Raw genomic sequence first — 19231 nt, forward strand, 5'->3', positions numbered from 1 at the left:
TTCCGAGTAAAAATTCATGCAAGGGACAGGCACTGCACAGAAGCCACAATCCCCAATAAAGATTCAATTTTTAGACCAAAGTGGAAACTCTGCCAGAAAATTTGGTTCATCCAAAATGGCCACCATTAGTACTAAGGGAACAGAGCTTTCGCATCGAGAGGCCGGCCACCTGTGTTGCGTGTAAGCTCATTCTCGATGCTTGCACCGCTGCTGGAGCATGGCCCAAGCATGGAAATGACACCGTCGTGACGTCACCTCCTGTTTGTTTTGGGTTTTAAAAAAGGCTGCTGATTGAGAGCTTCTTTCGATGCACCGCCGGCCCTGCATGAAACAACCTTCACCGTAACTGTCCTTGGCGAGAGTCAACGAAAACCTTCTTTGCAGCGAATGATACATTAACATGTAAACGTTGTTACATCCTGTCAGCAGCGGACCGACTTCGTATCTCGACTTTTTCCACTTTTCTCATGCCCTTTCTCTTTCTCTATTCACTCGTTTGCAGGCCAGATTCCCGAGTGGCTGAGTGGCAAGCTATTCCGGCTAGGGCCTGGCAGATGGGAGCTGGGCGGAGGCTTCTGTGTCCGCCACTGGTTCGACGGAGCCGCCATCCTGTCCGCGTACGAGATACACAAGGGAAAGGTGCGGGCAGCCCACTGATGTGAATGCGCAACGCGAACTACAGTATAGCTGACAATAAATGATTCCAGTTGCATCGGTCGGCACTGGCGTAGTAGCACGGCTAGTAACGTGACCACTCGTGACAAGCTGTAATAAAGTGACCAGTCCAGTGATACCACCCGAATGAGCGGTCGCGGCCACATTACCATGCTCTGTGGTGTCCCCCCTAACCTAAAAGCCCTGCACAAAGCCAATCCATTGCAGCCCCGACCTCCATGCCGTGACGTCACCTTCAGCATGCCTGAAAAAGAAGTCGAATAGCATTTAGCTATTACAGGGCTTCAGTATAGCGGAGACACACGTGCGTCGGTGCATACCGGTTTACTGGACGCCTGCGTCACAGGCGCAGTGGCAAGGGTGTGGCGAGGCAGGGAGTAAATTTCAGGTTCTTCTTCCTTGCACCAGAGGTGCCCCGCCAGAGACGGTTTGTTCACTTGAAGACTGAAGCGTTCCTTCGCACCAGGGGTGCCCCATCAGAGACGGTCTTGTGATGAGTTGAGATGCAGGGGTAAGGCGAATACTTGAAGTTTATGTACAGATATTTACATTGCATACAAGTTCAGGCACTAGAGACAAATTAAACAGCAAAGAGATACACAACAACAAAAAGGTGGAACTGGCTAACACTAGGGGAGGCCCTTACTCGGCATAGCCGAAGATGCATAGCATCTCACCTTAGCGCAGAACCCCGCTTGTTGTTGTTGTTGTTGTGACTGAGAGAAGGATGAAAAGGAAATTGCACGGGCCTGCTACTGGCTCGAGCCAAGCCACCACCGCTGCCACGTGCAGATAGAGGAGAGTTAAAAGATCAGAGGAAGGAGAGAGAGAGGAAAGGAAAGACGCGCGTCGCAGCAACAACTGCGTCCGCCGGAGCGGACGCTGCTCAAAAAACAGATAAGCGGCCGAAGCCGCGCTCGCTGAAGCGAAAACAGATACTCTTCCCAACTTCCGGCTGCGGGTCCGGTTTTAAAGCCCTAAAGGCCCGGCCCACATTTGGTAGCTTCCAATCATGTTGCACTCTTAACATGATTGGCTCCTCAAGGGCATGGCCAGCCTTCCGGCTTCTACAAGGTAAACCACCCTCTCTACCACCAAATAAAAATAGAAACAAGCACAAATACACATTCGTGCCAGCACGTGCGCGAATCGGTACCGCGGGGCGGGGGGACACCCGTATTTCCCGGCGCATTCGCGAGCGGCCGCGTTCCGAGAAAGGAGACGCTTCGCTTTGAGCGCCCCCAGCCGCGTTCCGATGACCCCGCGTACACTACCGATCCTTTAGACAGGGCCACCGCGAGTACGCAATAGGCGTCCGGTAAGCAGGGATACATCTACATCACTCAGTTCCCGCTATGCTAAAAGCCTACGGTGCAATTTACAAATCGAAAAACATAAATCGCAAAACGCTACAAAAGCTGCGCTGGTTGAAAGCATTACTAAGAAGCAAAATCTTCTACGCATTTAATTTTTAAGCCATTTACCCACAACAGTGTTAGATTAGCAATGCATTAGTTATGCAATGAGTGTTCTTGCATGCGAGACCTCAGGTCTCATATCGCCCAACCGCCTATGCATTAATTAGCAGTGCTTGATATAAAGCAAGATGTGCTGTTCGAGAGAATTTTTTTTTTTTTGCCGCTGTGTGGAGATAGGGAGGAGCACATCCATTGTGGTCGCGTTTTCGCATAGAAAGAGGGCAAGGAGACTGCGAGTTCTTCACGGAACATGCATGACGAGCTTTAGGATTTGCTCCATGTGCTGTAAATTAGAGCCTGCTCCTTTGTGATGTAGTCCTTACCCTTTACGCAGGTCCGCTACAGCTCGCGGTATCTGCAGTCGGAGGCATACAAGAAGATGAGCACCGTCAATCGTCCCGTCGTGACAGAATTCGGCACAAGGTGTTACCCGGACCCCTGCAAGAACATATTCTCGAGGTGAGGGAGCGCTTACGCTTTGCTACGCCCAGCAGTAAGTTTCGGGGTAACGCAGAGTGGTATCGCGGGGATAATACAAAAGTCACGGGATTAGAGGGAATATTAGTGATAGGCTGAGCACTTCAGTGCGGACGTATCTTGAGGTATGTAATGGTTGCATAAGAGTCGAAAACAATCAGAGGGGTGTGGACGATGAGATATCAAATGCAATGACAACGGAGAGATTTAGTTTTAATCGAAAAGTATGAAGGTGTTATTTTTTCTGCATTAATGAACAGATATGAAAAAACAGCCCTCCTCTACAGGTGAACTCTGTGCGCAATTTTAAATTATTTCTGAAGTTTCATCCATCAAACCTGAATGTCTGCCTCCTATATTTTACAAATGATGTTCTTAGGATCACGCAAGTGCTGAGCGTTGTGCAATCAGATCTCCTTTAAATTTTCTTCGGGCGAAAATTTGCGAGTCAGGCTACTGATCTTCCCTTTGCTCGAGATACAAAGTAGATGCGTTCATTAGACGTGACACGTGTCTTCGCGCAATTCACAGGTTCTTCGCGGCCCTGGTACCAAGTGACTTGACGGACAACAACTTTGGCAACGTGTACGCGCTGGGCGACGATCTTTTCTGCACATCCGAGACTTGCTTCATGTGGAAGGTCGACCAGGACTCCTTAGAAGCCGTCCAAAGAGTGGGTCCCATCTTGATTTGCTCTCAAATCAATTAATCAATTATCATACAAGAATAAAACAAGCGACTTAGAAAAGTAAATAATGACAGGGAGCTACAAATAAACAGCACAGTTTTGTTTTTAATGCGTTATGAAGTGAAAAGAGAAGTGATATTGCGATATATAGCAGTAAAAGGTGATCTTGGCTCATGAATGTTCCCTGGGGACATCAATTAAACATTTAATGAGCAGTGCGCACCTGATGTAGAAATTCTAAGAGGCCAGTTAGCATATAGACGTGGAAATGAATGTTTATGTTTGAACGTGCTTATGGTTGAAAAGTTTGTATGATCAGGTTCTGCGTGACGTGATCGCAATTAGCGCGTCGTTATGATAGTCACTTCCGTAATTTTTACGTCATCCTTGTGGAGGTTCCTTAACATACACGCTCTCGAGAGGTAAACTAAGTCGCAAATCCGCATGGAGAACAGCAAGCCAACGCTCTATAAGGTGTTAGATTCTATATATGAAGGACTGGTAAATTTGTAACTAATTGATATTGTGACGAAGACGAAGCTGGCAGTGGCGCGGGACGGAGCGCCCGCGCTAGGCCAGCGGCCATTAAATCATCTCATAGCCATGGTTCACCACGTCTCATTCTTCGGCTGGCCGCCGCGTAACATTTGGTGTGAGGTGCTGGGGTCCCTTCATCGCCATCCTGGTCACGGAGCTTCGGCGTCCTGGGCCTGCCGTGGACGTCAGCCGTGAGTACCTGGTCAGCGCCGCACGGCCGTGCCCCAGCCCGCCCGACCTGCACCGACCTCGACGCTCACCCCAGCCCCGTCCCCCGCCCGGACCACACTACACGACGACCCAAGACCCGACGGACCCAAGACCCCACCGACCCAAGACCCCACTGACCCAAACGTGAAGACACCGTCCCCCTGCCTTTGCCGTTCGGTGCGTCCAGAGACCTCGGCCGTCAGCTCCTGGCACCCTACGGCCCGGATGTTTCGTGGACCAGGACTCATTCTCTTATCTTTCTCATCGTGGCGGCCAGCACTGCACCATCTTCTACATATTGTTCGATCCTTCACTCAAGACCATCGCCATTTCGCCGTCTGTTCGTCAACGATCGGGACGATCGCTCGGAGGCCCCGGGTAGTGTGACGAAGACGAAGCTGGCAGTGGCGCGGGACGGAGCGCCCGCGCTAGGCCAGCGGCCATTAAATCATCTCATAGCCATGGTTTACCACGTCTCATTCTTCGGCTGGCCGCCGCGTAACAATATATTACGCGAGAACTTTCACTGGTAGCGCATGCTGTTCAAATTGTGTTTTAAAGTAAACTAAAAGTAACAGGTAATGTCGTGGTGCCGTTGGAAGGTTGCTTTGGTCAGCGGAGAACGACGTGTCGTGACTGACGTTGTTCAGCTCTGTTAAGAGCAGTTGTTAGAAAGCACATTACTTTCCTCTCTGCGTGAGCATGCAAAGTATGAACGCAGTGACTGCTCTGCTTGGGCACCGCTTCGAAACCTCGAGGTGCGGGTGATTGTACATTTTCTCCCGATCGCAGTACGACGTGAACAAGCTGGTATCGGTGAACCTGGCCAGCGCTCACCCCATCACCCAGGAAGACGGCAGCAGCTACAATCTGGGTGCGAGCTTCATTTCTGGCCTCAAGTACCACATCATCAAGATACCACCGCCCGGGAAAGGTAGGACGGGGTCGTATATGAGGTTTAGTGTGCCAAAGTGACATGGGCTATGACGGACGCCATAGCAGAGGACTCAGAATTAATTTCTACCACATAGGATTCTTTAACGGCCACTCACTTCGCAAAGTACACGGGCGCCTTAATTTTTGACTCCTTTGAAACTCGGCGACAGAGGCCAGGATCGAACCTGCGTCCTCTAGCTCCGCAGTCGAGCGGGGGGGGGGTGATGAGGTAAGAAACGGTGATCTTTGCAGCTGGCTGTGTACTGGGAAGGTTCTAGTATTGCAACAACGAAGAGCAGCGGAAAAAAAACATAAAGAAAAGTAAAGTAATGAGTCTTTTGTACTGGTTTCTTCAGTTTTTGTGTTTCAGAGCGCAGCTATTTAGCGCCCGATCCTGTGTTTTTCTCGGCGTCGCCGTTGTCCCTCGTGACCAGCTCCGCAGCTGCTGCAGCGCGCTGCCCCAGTTGCGCGCGCTCCTGGCGCCATTTCCCCCGCACACCCCAGCCGAAACGCATATCCGCCGCCGTTTGCCACTGTTTGCCAGAGAATATGCCTTACAAGTGCTAATTTCATTAAATCTTCACTCTTGCATATTTTGTCATTATAGAAATGAAAAAGCGACTTAACCCTGCGGCTGGCGTTCTTTGGAAGCAATTAAACCAGTGCCACAAGAACGCAAAAAAGAACGAAAACTTGTAGATTATCATTATCGCTCCTACTTGGAATGTGCTGCGTGTGATACAGAGCGCCACGAATCATTTCCCGTCCCTTGTGCGCAGGCTGCTCGGGCCTGAAGCGAGCGTCGGTTGCGTACCACATCCCGTCGAGCTGGAAGACGACGTTCAGCTACTACCACAGCTTCGGCATGACGCGCAACTACGTGGTGTTCGTCGAGCAGCCTCTGCTGGTGAACGCCATGCGCTTGGTAGGCTCGCGCATCAAGGGCTACTCCTTCAAGGACTGCCTCGACTGGGCGCCAAAGGAGAAGGTACGCGCTACCCTACCCACCAACCTCTTACCGCGTGCTTTTAAAGAGTGCAAACGCGACTCCGCTGTTTCGAGGCGATTTCAACCGTGACAATCCAAAAAATTCATGGAAGGAAAAAAGAATCGACCCTGCTCTCAGTACGAGATGCAATGGCTTTGCGCGTGCAGCCTTGAGAAGTAAAAGCCACACCTGCCAGTAAACCGGCGACGATAATGGTGACAACGTTACCTGAGATATGCCTGCTTAAATGAAAGATTATATGCTCATCTAAGCATATTTTCAGTCTTTTATCGTAGTCTCCTAAGTCCACCTTCCTAACTTATTGCGGAGATTTGAAAAATAAATTTGAAGGCATTGTAGACGGCATGCGTGTCATATGTAGCCACGGTGAGTGCCCACTGTTTTTCCAGTTGTTGCAACCTTCGCTGACCTGGTCCTTAGCTTATTCGGGGTGAAAGTTTTGAAGAAAATTAGTTCTTTGATTCCATGTCATGGCAGAGCAACAAAGGTTAACCGTAGATGCATTTGGCGAAGTTCACCATAAAAAAATATGATACCCATCATCTTCTGGTAATTGCGACACTACCAGCTTTTGGATACCTTGCACAGAGATCTGCACGTTTAGTCTTTATCTCCCAGATATAAAAAAACCTTCCGAAACTTAGCTTGTTTCTTCTGCCTCGTTTTTCTGCCCGCGGCTGTTTGCCATGCCCTCGGATGGTCCTGATCGTGCTCGTCCGCTGTGAAAACTGGATATTGCAGACGAAATTCGTGGTGCTGGACCGAGCCACCGGTGTTGCCTTGCGGACGCGATTTATCGCGGACCCCCTCTTCTTTTTCCACGTTGTGAACACCTTCGAGGACGACGGCCACATCGTCTTCGACATGGTCGCCTACGAAGATGCCTCCATACTGGACAGGTACGCCTCACCGGGAACGGCTCCGCCTGAAAGAAGGGGCGAGTAGTTGATCCATATTTCGCCAAGATTAGATAAGGCAGCTGGTACTGGCATATAAGCTTCAATGTGTATTATTACCAAAAACTGATGAAAACAAGCATTTAGCCTGCTAAAGTGCATACAGCGGTCATTGAAGATAAATGAGTATGAAGTGGTGTAAAGCACAGGTCAAGCTTGTTAAAGATTAAAAAAAAAAGTTATTACTATACTGTGCAGCTGCAATCATGCTCGCCTTAGCCTAAAGAAAAGTTGTTTTAGTCACTTTTGGTTTGGTTTGGTTTGGTTTATGGGGTTTAACGTCCCAAAGCGACTAAGGCTATGAGAGACGCCGTAGTGGAGGGCTCCGGAAATTTCGACCACCTGGGGTTCTTTAACGTACACTGACATCGCACAGTACACGGGCCTCTAGAATTTCTCCTCCAAAGAAATTCAACCGCCGCGGCCGGGATCGAACCCGCGTCTTTCGGGTCAGCAGCCGAGCACCATAACCACTGAGCCACCGCGGCGGCTTAGTCACTTTTCTGGTGAATCATTACTCATAAGTGTATTTTTACAGAAGCAGGTCTCCAATATTTTTTACAATCCTGCATACTTCCTATGAGTGATTCCAGCTGTAGGGCTGCTGGTGTGTGGCCACACTGTTTACATATTTCGCACTGTCGAGAGCTCTACCTCTCATGCTCATTATCTAAGTGTAGGGGAAACCACATGCAACAAAGAGGAGGAGGAGGAGGAAGAGCTTTACTGAAAAGTCGTACACTGTCGGGAGGGCCTCTTAGTCCTGGAGACCTCTGGTCGCTCCCTCTAGCAGGGCTCGCTCGATCGACTGTAGCCGGACGTCGGGCCTGTGTGGCCAGAACAGCGACCTCCAAAGACGAGGAGAGAGGGTGGGTGGTGTGGATGGAAGGAGCGTGGAGGAGATGAGCTCCTTCCTAGAGGTAGTGATAAAGGGCGGGTGAGGTGGCATTGCAAGTGGTGCCGAGGGAAGGAAAGAGGGTGGTGTGAAAGATTTGATTGTAGCGAGCGGATGGAAACGAGTGCGTTTGAAGTTGTCGCCAGTACGTGATTTGGGTGTGGAGACAACAGCAGTATTTTCTATGTTCGTTAGCTTAGGCCTTCCTTTATGTCTTGGCGCTAAAAACTTTTGATGGCTCTCTGGCACCCGTAGTGCTCTTTATGCTGTGTTGTTTCTCTGTTGACAGTGCCAGACGTTTGAGTCAGTTTAAGGGCAGAAAGCAGTACGGTAGCACTTTATACTTCAGCATTCTAAAAGATCAGATTCTATTTCTCTTTGGTCTCCATTGCAAATGAAATCATCTGTGTTACCTTAGCTACATTTTTTTCTATCAAAAATTTATTCCTCTGTCAGGAGCAGATGCTTTCGAGAAAAAAAAATTTAATGTGCTGTTTTTTTAGAAGTTTCCAATTGCAAATTCAGGTTTTAGCTTGCAATACAAGGGGAAAAAAATTGAAGCTTCTGATAGCCACCGTTACTTCCGTTTTGCCACTATTTCAGCAGGTCTTATACAGCGGTATATCGATTTTAAAACGGAAGAAATTTCCATTCTCCGTGGAACTTCAGGCATTTTGTCTTTATTTCTATTTCCTGTTCTTCAGGAATTTATTCTGAGCTAAAATCGAAATAGCCAGAAAACTAAAGACTGATGAGGTACACCTAGACATTCGTCTTTCCCCGGCTGGCAAGTTCTACCTAGGTTTAGTTCCTTTCTCTAGGTGGCTCTTATCGCATGTTTTTTTTTTTTTGTAACTTCTTCGTTTCCTACGTTTTCTCTTGTTCACATAGGTACTACTTGGACAAGATTAGGAACTCAACGGCCGAAGACTTCGATCCGGACAGCCAGGGTCACTTCAGACGATTTGTGATCCCCGTCTCCAAGGTGCGCACTCTGAAAAGCTGCGCCTTCCTTCCTAACTTAGCGCCGCACTGCGTAACAACTCAAGAAAGAATAGAAAATACTCCCCCGCTTTTCCTCATTAGCCTAAATAACTCAAGTCAGCACTCGAGAAACTCAGTGCGTTGAGGAAGCTTTAGTAGGACTTAAACACCGTCGGACTCAGGGAACTGCATTGCTCATTCAGGACCTTGGACGCAGAAAATACATCTCGTAATCTTGTGCAAGAGTACCAAAAAAAAAAAAAGAATCAATAGATCCACGTTACATTACTGTGTTTTCAAGAACCAGTCACCTAGTTTAAAAGCTGTACTGAAAAGAAAAAGACTGCCGCGTCGTTTTGTTGTGCTTTGCGATACTTGCTGTCGTGTTAGGAATTTCAAGAAAACAAAACCCAAAGAAAAATGCACATTAAGTCTAAGGACAGCAGCTATAAACTTGCATCTTTTCTCATTGTACTTTGCTAGCAGCAAAATATATATGTTTACTGGTGTGGAGATAGGACAATGATGCTATAGAATTTGTATTTGTTTCGTCTTCCTTCTTCCGCCCACTCTATAAATAAACAGGCTAGCAGCACGAAGGAGGGAAACCTGGTGAGCCTAAAGTACACCGAGGCTCGTGCCTACCGCCAGGACAACAACACGATCTGGCTCACACACGAGGAGATGGGATGCAAAGGTGCGGCCCACTTGAATCCTTCACGTGCACGCAAAATATGTAGGCACGCTTCACGAGCCACATCAGTTAATTTCTTTTTTTTTTTTTTTGGGGGGGGGGGGGGGGTTCTCACAGCAAAAGACGCATGAGGGCTCACCAGTAGTAGAGCCTTTAAGCGAGGGCGTTACAAGACCACTGAAGGAGCATGACTGGCGAGGAATGAAAGCAGCTGTTTCCCGGAGAGGGAAAGGGATTACAGGCTTACAAGCAAAGCGATTTCAAGAGAAAAGTCTGAGGGGACATTTATCCTCGGCGTTAATGGTTTATTTACATATATGGCAGGTCATTCTCTGCATTTATAGACCCCTGGGAGTCCTAATACTCTTCCCGGCGCAGTGGCGTAGCGGTTAAACGATGCTGCACTCCCCTGCGGTGGAAGGTGCTCTCAGTGGTAGGCCTTATGGCACCCAGGTTCTTCTTCCGAAGCGCCCAACATTAATTTAACTGCCACCTGCAACGGCGGACAGTTTGCTCACTATACGATAAGAAGGTTGTGATGACGCGCAAGGTCACGTGACTTAAGTGGCCCAACTGCCTCCTATAGGTTGCTCTCTGGGCGTTACTTGGCAGGGTCATGCTCGTGATTTTTCTCACAACGCCGATGCCGAGAACGCGGACACCAGATTTTCGCCTTAATACAAGTTTGAGTCATCGAATTTCTGTAATACCTGGGCTTCGTGCTAAGGTGTGCCTAGTGTCCTAGTAGTCTGCGCGGAACACGCAGTTCAGGCTGTGGACGAGGGCGAGGAAAAGAAAATAACATTGGATACAATAGAGTGATATAGCCCGTCCATTAGCATGCCTGCAGACCGCTGACGGCTTTTGCAAAGTAGGCGGTCGGAGACCAGCCTAAGGCGACAAAAAATAAAAATGCAAAAGTTTATCAAGAGCATTAAAAGCCGTCCCAGAGCAGAAGTTCGGCAGCCGTTTGCATTTTCTAATGCAGGGTAATATGAAGAGGCCAGATTATATTTTACGTCGTTTTTACCACCTGGATTTACGTGTCAAGAAGAGCACAGTATGCTGTTTTTAATGGAGTTAATTTGCACGTGACAATTTCTGAAAGATGCTAGTCATTAGTAAGTCCTCGTCTTCGTGAAATGCTTTGATGCGGCCAAAGTTAATTTTACTACAAAAGATGCAATCTCCAGTCAGTTATTACTTCCAGCTTAATGTGCTTCCGCTTTATGTTGGCGCTGGCCAGGAATTGACTGAATGTTAGTCCAGTAGATTCATGCGTTCTCACTTTACACATGCTGTGATTTGCAATGAGTGGTGGCGAATTCACGTGCAGGTTACGATTTGCCCACAATAAACCCGGACTACCAGGGGAAGCCTTACCAGTACACATACGGCAGCGGAAACTTCGAGCGACTCGGCGAATGCAGAAATGCGGTAATGCTAATTTTCTACACTCGGTTTATCTAACACTCAGTCGGCACTCGAATAGAAGCTGCAGTGGGTGGCAGCAAATCCGTACCCAAGTTTCTGTAGCAACCCGCACCTAAGAGCTGTTCCCGACTTGTTCACATCCGTGACTTCGCAAGTCGCGACAGCTCTTTGTTCGGCAGCCAAGGCTGCAGCTGATCACGGCATGTTTTGAACCTTTCCTACGCAGCTTGAAAAATCGGATTTCTGAATTGAAGACGCTTCAGAAGAATAGCGAGTTGAGCTAGGTGGATGTTGTTCATCTTAAAGTAAAAATTAGGCGCACACGGACAAAGGACACAAGTAGTGTAGGCACTACAAGCGTTGAGTGTCTACAAGTTTGTAGTGTATACTCTTCCTGTGTCTTTAGTCCGTGTACGCTGAACTTTTGCTTAAAGACGCTTCTCTTAGCTTTCGCTCACTGTGCCGCAAACTGTTAGAGTACAAGCTTGCTTCATCTGTCTTGAAATAACACGCGTTTTATTGGTATTTTGCATGCGCTTTTGAAAGCTTTATTCTATACAAAAATTTATGGCTACGTCTTCGCTGACTATTCTAATGCTTACTCCACCTGAGGTTATGAAAGCCTGAATTCGTTTTGCAGATCCGAATCGTTTTAGTTATAACGTGTGCACTCTGACTGAAGACAACCTTGTTGCATATGGAGCATCTCAACTTCTAATTCGTTATGTTACACCCAAGCCAGTGTTTGTTCAGGGCTTCATGTCTAGCATTGAGCCCACTTCACCAATAGGTCTAAATTAACTAGTGAAACGCAAAGAAGGCAGTCAAGCCTAATATAATTGCTCGAGTAGCTAAGAAGCACAATGTAGAAACAAAAACGATACCATCTTTAACGGTGCAGCGGTTACGCGAAGCGCCACGGTGCAGGGCTTTGTTTCAAACACAACCATCGGTGGGACTTGCGAGACCCAGGTTGCTGTTGCCGAGCTCCCGTGAGGCTCATGCGCTCCGCCACATGGGCAGGTGGCAATTCCACTGAATTCATTTGAATTGATCTCATTGTCATGTGCCACGGGGGGCATTTAGTTCACAACCTGGCGGGCAGGGTCTACTTGCCGTGGTAGCCATGTTGTTATGACGTCGCAAGGTCTCGTGACCTATCTCGACCAATCAGAAGATTGTGTGACAGAGAATCCGGTCATTTTTGTGAGGAAACAACCTAAATACTATCGCATCAATACAACCCTCAATGTTATATTATTTAAGCGAGGAACAGGCATTATTACTTTGCGAGTAATGTTTCTGACGTCGCGTATACCATGTTTCCCGTAGAAGTCACCTGTGCTGAGGCCCCAGAAACTGCAAACATTAAAATTGTCACTGCACTAAGCAATCTTGTGTGGCTGATAAACTTGATGGCAGTAATCAGGAACGAGAGGAAGACCTACAGCATAAGTTTGAATACAAGATGTTAACCTCGAAAAGCACTCGCCGCTACCCCTTAAGGGCTAGAGTAAATATGAAAACCCCGCTGTGACTCCCCTCACGCTTTCTCGCACATAGCACTTTCCGTATTGTTGCGGGTTGCGCAGATATGCAAGCTGGATATCGAGAGCCGCGAGATGCAGCTCTGGAGAGAGTCGGATACCCAGTTCCCCAGCGAGGCCGTCTTTATCGCGAACCCCGAGGGCGTCGACGAGGATGACGGTGAGATGTTTAATGAGCTTGCCATCTTTAATCTGTGTAGCACGGTGTCGGCAACGCTGTGTGCTAACTGTAATCTGTGTAATGAATTGTGAAAACATGTACGGGGAAATTTCTTATTGAGTGAGTGAGTGAGTGAGTGAGTGAGTGAGTGAGTGAGTGAGTGAGTGAGTGAGTGAGTGAGTGAGTGAGTGAGTGAGTGAGTGAGTGAGTGAGTGAGTGAGTGAGTGAGTGAGTGAGTGAGTGAGTGAGTGAGTGAGTGAGTGAGTGAGTGAGTGAGTGAGTGAGTGAGTGAGTGAGTGAGTGAGTGAGTGAGTGAGTGAGTGAGTGAGTGAGTGAGTGAGTGAGTGAGTGAGTGAGTGAGTGAGTGAGTGAGTGAGTGAGTGAGTGAGTGAGTGAGTGAGTGAGTGAGTGAGTGAGTGAGTGAGTGAGTGAGTGAGTGAGTGAGTGAGTGAGTGAGTGAGTGAGTGAGTGAGTGAGTGAGTGAGTGAGTGAGTGAGTGAGTGAGTGAGTGAGTGAGTGAGTGAGTGAGTGAGTGAGTGAGTGAGTGAGTGAGTGAGTGAGTGAGTGAGTGAGTGAGTGAGTGAGTGAGTGAGTGAGTGAGTGAGTGAGTGAGTGAGTGAGTGAGTGAGTGAGTGAGTGAGTGAGTGAGTGAGTGAGTGAGTGAGTGAGCGAGCGATAACTTGACGGATTGTGCATGAAGCCATCTGTCGCTGAAACGAAGGAAAGCATAGGGGAATGTTTGAATTTTTTTATTTGTGGTGTCCATTAATGGAACATCAATAGTGAAATTTTTTATGGGTGGAATATAATTCTGTTTGTAGCAGTTCGTAGATGCGATATTGGCTCAGATGCGGAGATTGAAAGCATAGTGAGGGCACGATAATTTCTCACCTAAGCTCATATTATAGAGTATGCCCTCATTCGCTCTTTTTGCCTCATATGGCAATGGTTTCGGGCCTCCAATCTTTTTTTTTTTCAGTTCTTACCTGATTTTAACTCATATGTCAACCCTCCCCCGCGCAGGCGTCCTTCTGTCAGTGGTGAACGACACAGACTACAGCAAGCCGGACTTCCTCTTGGTGCTGGACGCCAAGACGCTGACCGAACTTGCGCGGGCACAACTGCCCCCTCACGTGCGCGCCTGTACCTCGATCCATGGTTGCTTCGTCAGAAGCTGAGGCTTCTCCGGGAGCATCGCACAAACTGCCTTTGTATAAGCAACACCCCGTTCCATTCACTGCATGTAAACGTCCTTCATTTCGATGCTGGGAGCCGCATCATAGGTTGATGTCCACCGTGCTTTATTTATTTCTTTTTTCTAGTGAAGTAATAAGGACACGACATCACTGCTGTGAAGTGAACAGTTCGTCTGTTGTGTCGTAAATGTTGAAAGGAGAATATGGCCACGTAGTGATCCTGGTAAATGTATTTGCGAGTTGTAATTGTTGTGAAGCTGCGTCCTAAGTGCAAATAGGCATTGCGGGCTTTCCGCAACTACTCACTTCATTCACCCTATTTTTCCAGTGTGCTTGTCATCTTAGCTTGTACCCGTCACTGAGACCGCATCGTGTTTGGTAGAGCAGAAGCGTGGATCCTTCATTGCTATTCTTGTTAAATCTCGCCCAGAAACGTAAACTATCGGAATATTTTCTAACATAACACATGAGCTTATTTTGTTTAGCAAATAAAACATTATATCGCTGAAGCGCTAGAAATGATACTGCACGCGAAACCCAAAGGTGCAGATTTTACTTCTAAAGAATATGCATTGCATTGAGCAGTCAACTCGGAGGACTTCTACTTTGTAGATGAACTGGATCGCTTTTTTTTTTTCGTACGATGCACTGTGGATGCATATTCAGACAGCGAAAATTGACTGGTGTCATAAAACGCTAATTCGGGTGATTGTTAATTGTTCCGTACCTAATTGCAGTAATTTTTAAAACATCAACACAAAGCTTCGTGTTCGTCTCTTTTTTTTTCGCCGTCATGACTGTGTTTCGGGCTCTAGTAGCATGGCTTGAGTAACCTTCGAAAATAAAGCTGAGCAATACGCTCCAGCGGCCGCAGAAGAAAAGAAAAGCTTTAGGCAAACTGACAGTGAAAAAAAATAAATAGTTTGCCATCATCAGGTTCTTTTACCAAGGTGTAAATATTCACCGATTCTTTTTGCATGCATAGCGCCATCCAGATTCATCTAGAATACTATATTTAGTACACTGATCTCTACCTGGTGGTCTGGCGTTCGCCTAGTCAAATACAGTGGCACATTGCCAGCGTCCACTAGAGCACAGCTAACTTGCGGCAAATCAATGAAGAACGATGATTGAATGGTGTTAGTGCCGATATCACAGATTCCTACTTTTTGTTTTATCTTTCATGGTCAACGCCATAGAACACATTAAAAAGCAAGTATGACCAGAGGCAAACCATTGTTTTCTTTTTGTTGCGGGGGAGGGGGAGGGGGGGGGGATTTGAATTTAAGCAACAAGAAAATACAAACGCAAGACCATTCATAGACATCACGGAACCGTATGTCGTCTTAGACATGCAAGTCATTCTCATGTCCTGTTTTCGAACCTAATTTGATTATGATTTGCTTACTTCTGGCACAAGCTCTATCACGTTGCTGTTGCTCCGCTGGTATACGGCACTGCCGTTCAATTTGTGGAAAGTCATAAACATGATTTTTTGTATCCACGTTCATAGTATAAGTTGGTAGCTCCGTATAAGCCGCGTCATTGTCAACATTTAGGACATTCTACATTGAAGCTCATAGCTCCATCCTCATCGAATCAGGCAGTGCATCTTCGCATAGCTACAGAATTTCTCTGAAGAGAGTGGCAGCCATTTTGCGTCTCTGATCGGTGTGTGCAGCTAAACGGGAGCGCTGAGATACCACTCTGGAGTCTTCGTATTGGAGCAGCGAAGCGGAGTAGTAAGACCCTTGTATTCGTTTTTATTTTTCCTAGACACGGGTAGTTTGACTGTTGTTTTAACCAAAGCCTAGCACAGACCCCGTGTTTAGTACACCTAAGAGCTAACCTACCTTCGCAACTACTGCATGACTGCCGCAGTTTCTCAGCAATTTGCGGAAATTGTTGATATTCATATTCATATTCCACTTGCAGGTCATCTTTTTTGCCACTCCACAAAACGCAACGGGCAATCTTCTTTCACCGTCCTGTCTAAATTGCACTTAAATCAGCAGTCAACGAGGGACAGCACACAGCAAGGAGACACGACAGCCTCGTGCCGTGTCTCCTTGCTATGTGCTTTCCCTCATTGGCTGGTGTTTTAAGTGCTATATGAACCAACTAGTTCAGATCCAGATAATCCTGCAGTATCTGTCTAAATTATCATAATGAGTAATATTACAGTAAGGAGTAATTGCTCCCTAATTAATAAGGAATATTTTGAAGTCTTAAAGATTTATTTTTACTATTTCCTACTATTCTGACTTAATATATAACGGTTTTGGTGTCAGAACAAAAATATAAATTTGTACTCAGGAATATTGGTGGTCTCATTCGCATCTTACGAAACTCCATTGAATGCTTTTTTAGGGGACGGAAAGGCACCGAGAATGGAGTTGTTGCCTGACCAATGATAATTGCAAATACCATCGTTCATTTTTTACACTGTTGAACGTCACGGCAGCAGGCTGCGATCTCTAATCGAGACAGTTAAAGCGCAAATAACTTTATGGTGTACACTGGAATGCGCTCAGACATCTTGTGAGTGTCATGTCGCCTATATATATATATATTTGTTACTAAACTTCCGCAGTATATTTTTTTTCCACTATGCTTCCTTTCGTTCCACGCATCTCTGTTGTATTCTATTTCACGTGATTTGGGACCACCATCTGCTTATGCGCCCCCTAGTCTTGATGGTAGCGCGAGAAGTTAGGCTAAACGTGCATTCGCGTATCCGCGCTTCGTGTCAATACTATAAGCGCATCTTGATTACATGTGGAACAAGGCTAGCAAAGGATACGTATCTAGCACTCGCCAGATGTACTCAGGTTCAGGCGCACGAACTTACATAGCTATTCTTCAGAAGTGCACTACAACGTAAAGGTGGATGCGAAAAAGAAGTTAGCTAGGTAATCACAACTGAATAGAATCAGATAATTGTGATGTTCTGAACAAGATGATCACAAAAATTTTGCGATATTACTATTAGAGCCTTCACTGACTATTCGAGCGTAAAGAAAAACTGTTTGCACTGAGCACAGTGCGTAATTGTAATTCTTTAAATGCGAAAGTCATATATCGAGAGGACGTCTAATTGCACAGACGTCCATGCTCTCCTACAGCTGTGATAAATCGATTTGTTGTACTTTCTTAATGTTTCATGCTGATAGCGACTTACGGAGCTGTGTTTCTTTTACTTCTTGCTTTTTAACTGCCTTCTTGGTCCTGAATTTTCGCTGATTAAGAAAGTGTTTGAAGATTTGTTTTATTTATTGCTGTACATTGATTTCCTGTAAAAACTACGGCTGCCTAAAGCCTGGTATCCAGGTTGGCAGGGGCCAATAAAAAGAAATCAACAAACAAGAAACGCCTTACAGCCTCATGATTTCTCTTCATAATCACTAACACTAATCACACTAATCACTAACACTCTTCATAATCACTAATTTTACTGTGTACTTTATGCTCAGGTGAGAAGGGCACCCTGTTTGTTTGAGTACACGTATATGATAAAATATGCACGCATTGCATGTTGACGTCTTCCAGTTCTCAGTCGTTTTTTGTCCGCTGTGAGTTGGTTTCGTCATATCACTCATCTGTTGCGTGTTTACGATACCCTTGTGTTCTGGTTCAACATCATTGACACGATTTGGGCAAAAATAACAATCCCCACAATTACTGCTTGGCGCCATATAATTCCTCCCTTTAGAAATAGCGAGTACGGGGCATTGTTCTACGTTGCACTTGCTACCGTGTGCTATGTTAAACGATTACAAATACGTCCAATGGAAAGTTTCAGGACAATGAACGGCGAGCGAATATATTTAGCTATAGCGCTATACAGGACCTCAAGTGATGATTTCTGCGTCATGCGCGTCAGAAATGCATAGTAAAAGTTCTTAGGTGTTACAGTGTGCCGTGTGAAAGAGACGCTGTCATTCTCCTTTGTCCACTGCCGACTGGGTGGCATTTGTGCCTGCAGACGTTCTTTTTTATTTGTTTGCTTTCTCTCCCATCGCTTCTTTTTTTTCTCTGTTTCTTACAAGTCTTTATCCGCGAAAACAAATTTTGAAGATAAAAGTGCTTTGATAAAAGGAAGGAAAATGCTGACATAAAGGTACACGAAAAGCAAAAACTGTGGAGTTCTTTAGGAGAACAACTGCCCCTATGTCGAACTTCCGCGTACATCCGAGAGTCAGCGGAGCAAGCTTTGCAGCTGGATGAAAAGGCTTACACGAAACCGCGGATATTGGTTTCTTAAGAAGGAAGAAGGCGATAAGATGCACCGTAGTCCTTCCTTCCATCCTCTTCCTTCCTTCCATTCCTATCGCTTCTGTTTTCCGCCTCTTTCAATATCTCGCCACGCTAGTCTCTAGCGAGCGTCGCCGCCCGCAGCAAAAAGATGACAAACTGCCCTTCGAAGAGGATTTTCGTGTCATTTCACCGGTTATATTTTATTTACTGTTTTAGCGAGCCTTTGTTATCATTTTCTGCAAGCCTGGCCGTATGGCTTGGTCATTTATTCGTTTCTTTTCACTAATTTGTATTACGGCGAGAGCCATTATAGGGAATCCAGCCTGGACCTCTGTGAAGCCGTGGTGCGGAAAATTTTTCATTTGCCCGGGATAGAACACACTGTAGTGAGCTACGGAGGGTTCTACAGTACCGTCCGGGCCCGGAAGGCACCTCCTCTGTAGCACTCACCGGTGGACGCACTTCCGGGAACCTTCCTGGCCCGAGAGGTACCCAAAAATTGCCCAGACCCGCTGCCATCCTTTAGGAGTGCTGGGTATACTACCCATCCACTGTCATTCTCCAGAACGGCCACCACCACCACACACAGACCACGGCTTCTTTGCCGAAGGGGGCGTACCCTAACTGGCCGAGATTCGTGCTATGAAGGTTATGCACTAGCGGTAGTCCAGGAAGCGCATGCATGAAGGCATGCTTCAATTTTTTCTGATCAAGAACTAGGTAGGAAATCATGCGAAAGAGAACGCCTGTTTATTACGAGCTGTAGAGAAATCACGCTTTCCAGAGAAAATCAAATAGGGTGCATGAGATCTCGATGACAGTGAAGAAATGTTTGGTTTCGGCTTATAGTCCCTGCCGTCCAGCATTACAACCGGAAGTGGAAAGTGATCTGAAATTTTTCTATTACTAAACACGAGGTAGCGATTGCAAACAAAAAGCACGCCTCGTTTTCTCTGTGGCTCGAGAAAAGGCACTTTGAGGAACTGTTCTGTCGCCTCGTGCAATTCTGTTGTGCTCATATAAGTTCACAAGGTAGCGCTTCTTAACTGCATGGAAAATTCCCAAGCACAAAGAAATGTTTTTCTTATCTGAAGGAGG

The 19231-nt window shown here is 46.6% G+C and overlaps 1 protein-coding gene across 1 annotated transcript in view; it reads left to right on the top strand.

Moving 5' to 3' along the window:
* The window catches only part of LOC149364704 (carotenoid-cleaving dioxygenase, mitochondrial-like), a 76546-nt gene extending 60652 nt beyond the window's left edge, over window positions 1-15894 (top strand). Inside the window, exons 2-12 of the mRNA XM_089570167.1 lie at window positions 503-639; window positions 2488-2612; window positions 3162-3303; window positions 4858-4999; window positions 5781-5989; window positions 6752-6909; window positions 8753-8846; window positions 9431-9542; window positions 10876-10976; window positions 12566-12680; window positions 13704-15894. Coding sequence (XP_089426293.1) covers window positions 503-639; window positions 2488-2612; window positions 3162-3303; window positions 4858-4999; window positions 5781-5989; window positions 6752-6909; window positions 8753-8846; window positions 9431-9542; window positions 10876-10976; window positions 12566-12680; window positions 13704-13858 — 1490 coding nt within the window. The 3' untranslated portion in view covers window positions 13859-15894. The remainder of the gene's footprint in view (window positions 1-502; window positions 640-2487; window positions 2613-3161; window positions 3304-4857; window positions 5000-5780; window positions 5990-6751; window positions 6910-8752; window positions 8847-9430; window positions 9543-10875; window positions 10977-12565; window positions 12681-13703) is intronic.
* The last annotated feature ends 3337 nt before the right edge of the window (window positions 15895-19231 follow it).

The sequence above is a fragment of the Amblyomma mixtum genome, chromosome 2 (genome assembly GCF_055824585.1).
Source record: "Amblyomma mixtum isolate Tamu chromosome 2, ASM5582458v1, whole genome shotgun sequence".
Classification (NCBI taxonomy): Eukaryota; Metazoa; Arthropoda; class Arachnida; order Ixodida; family Ixodidae; genus Amblyomma; species Amblyomma mixtum.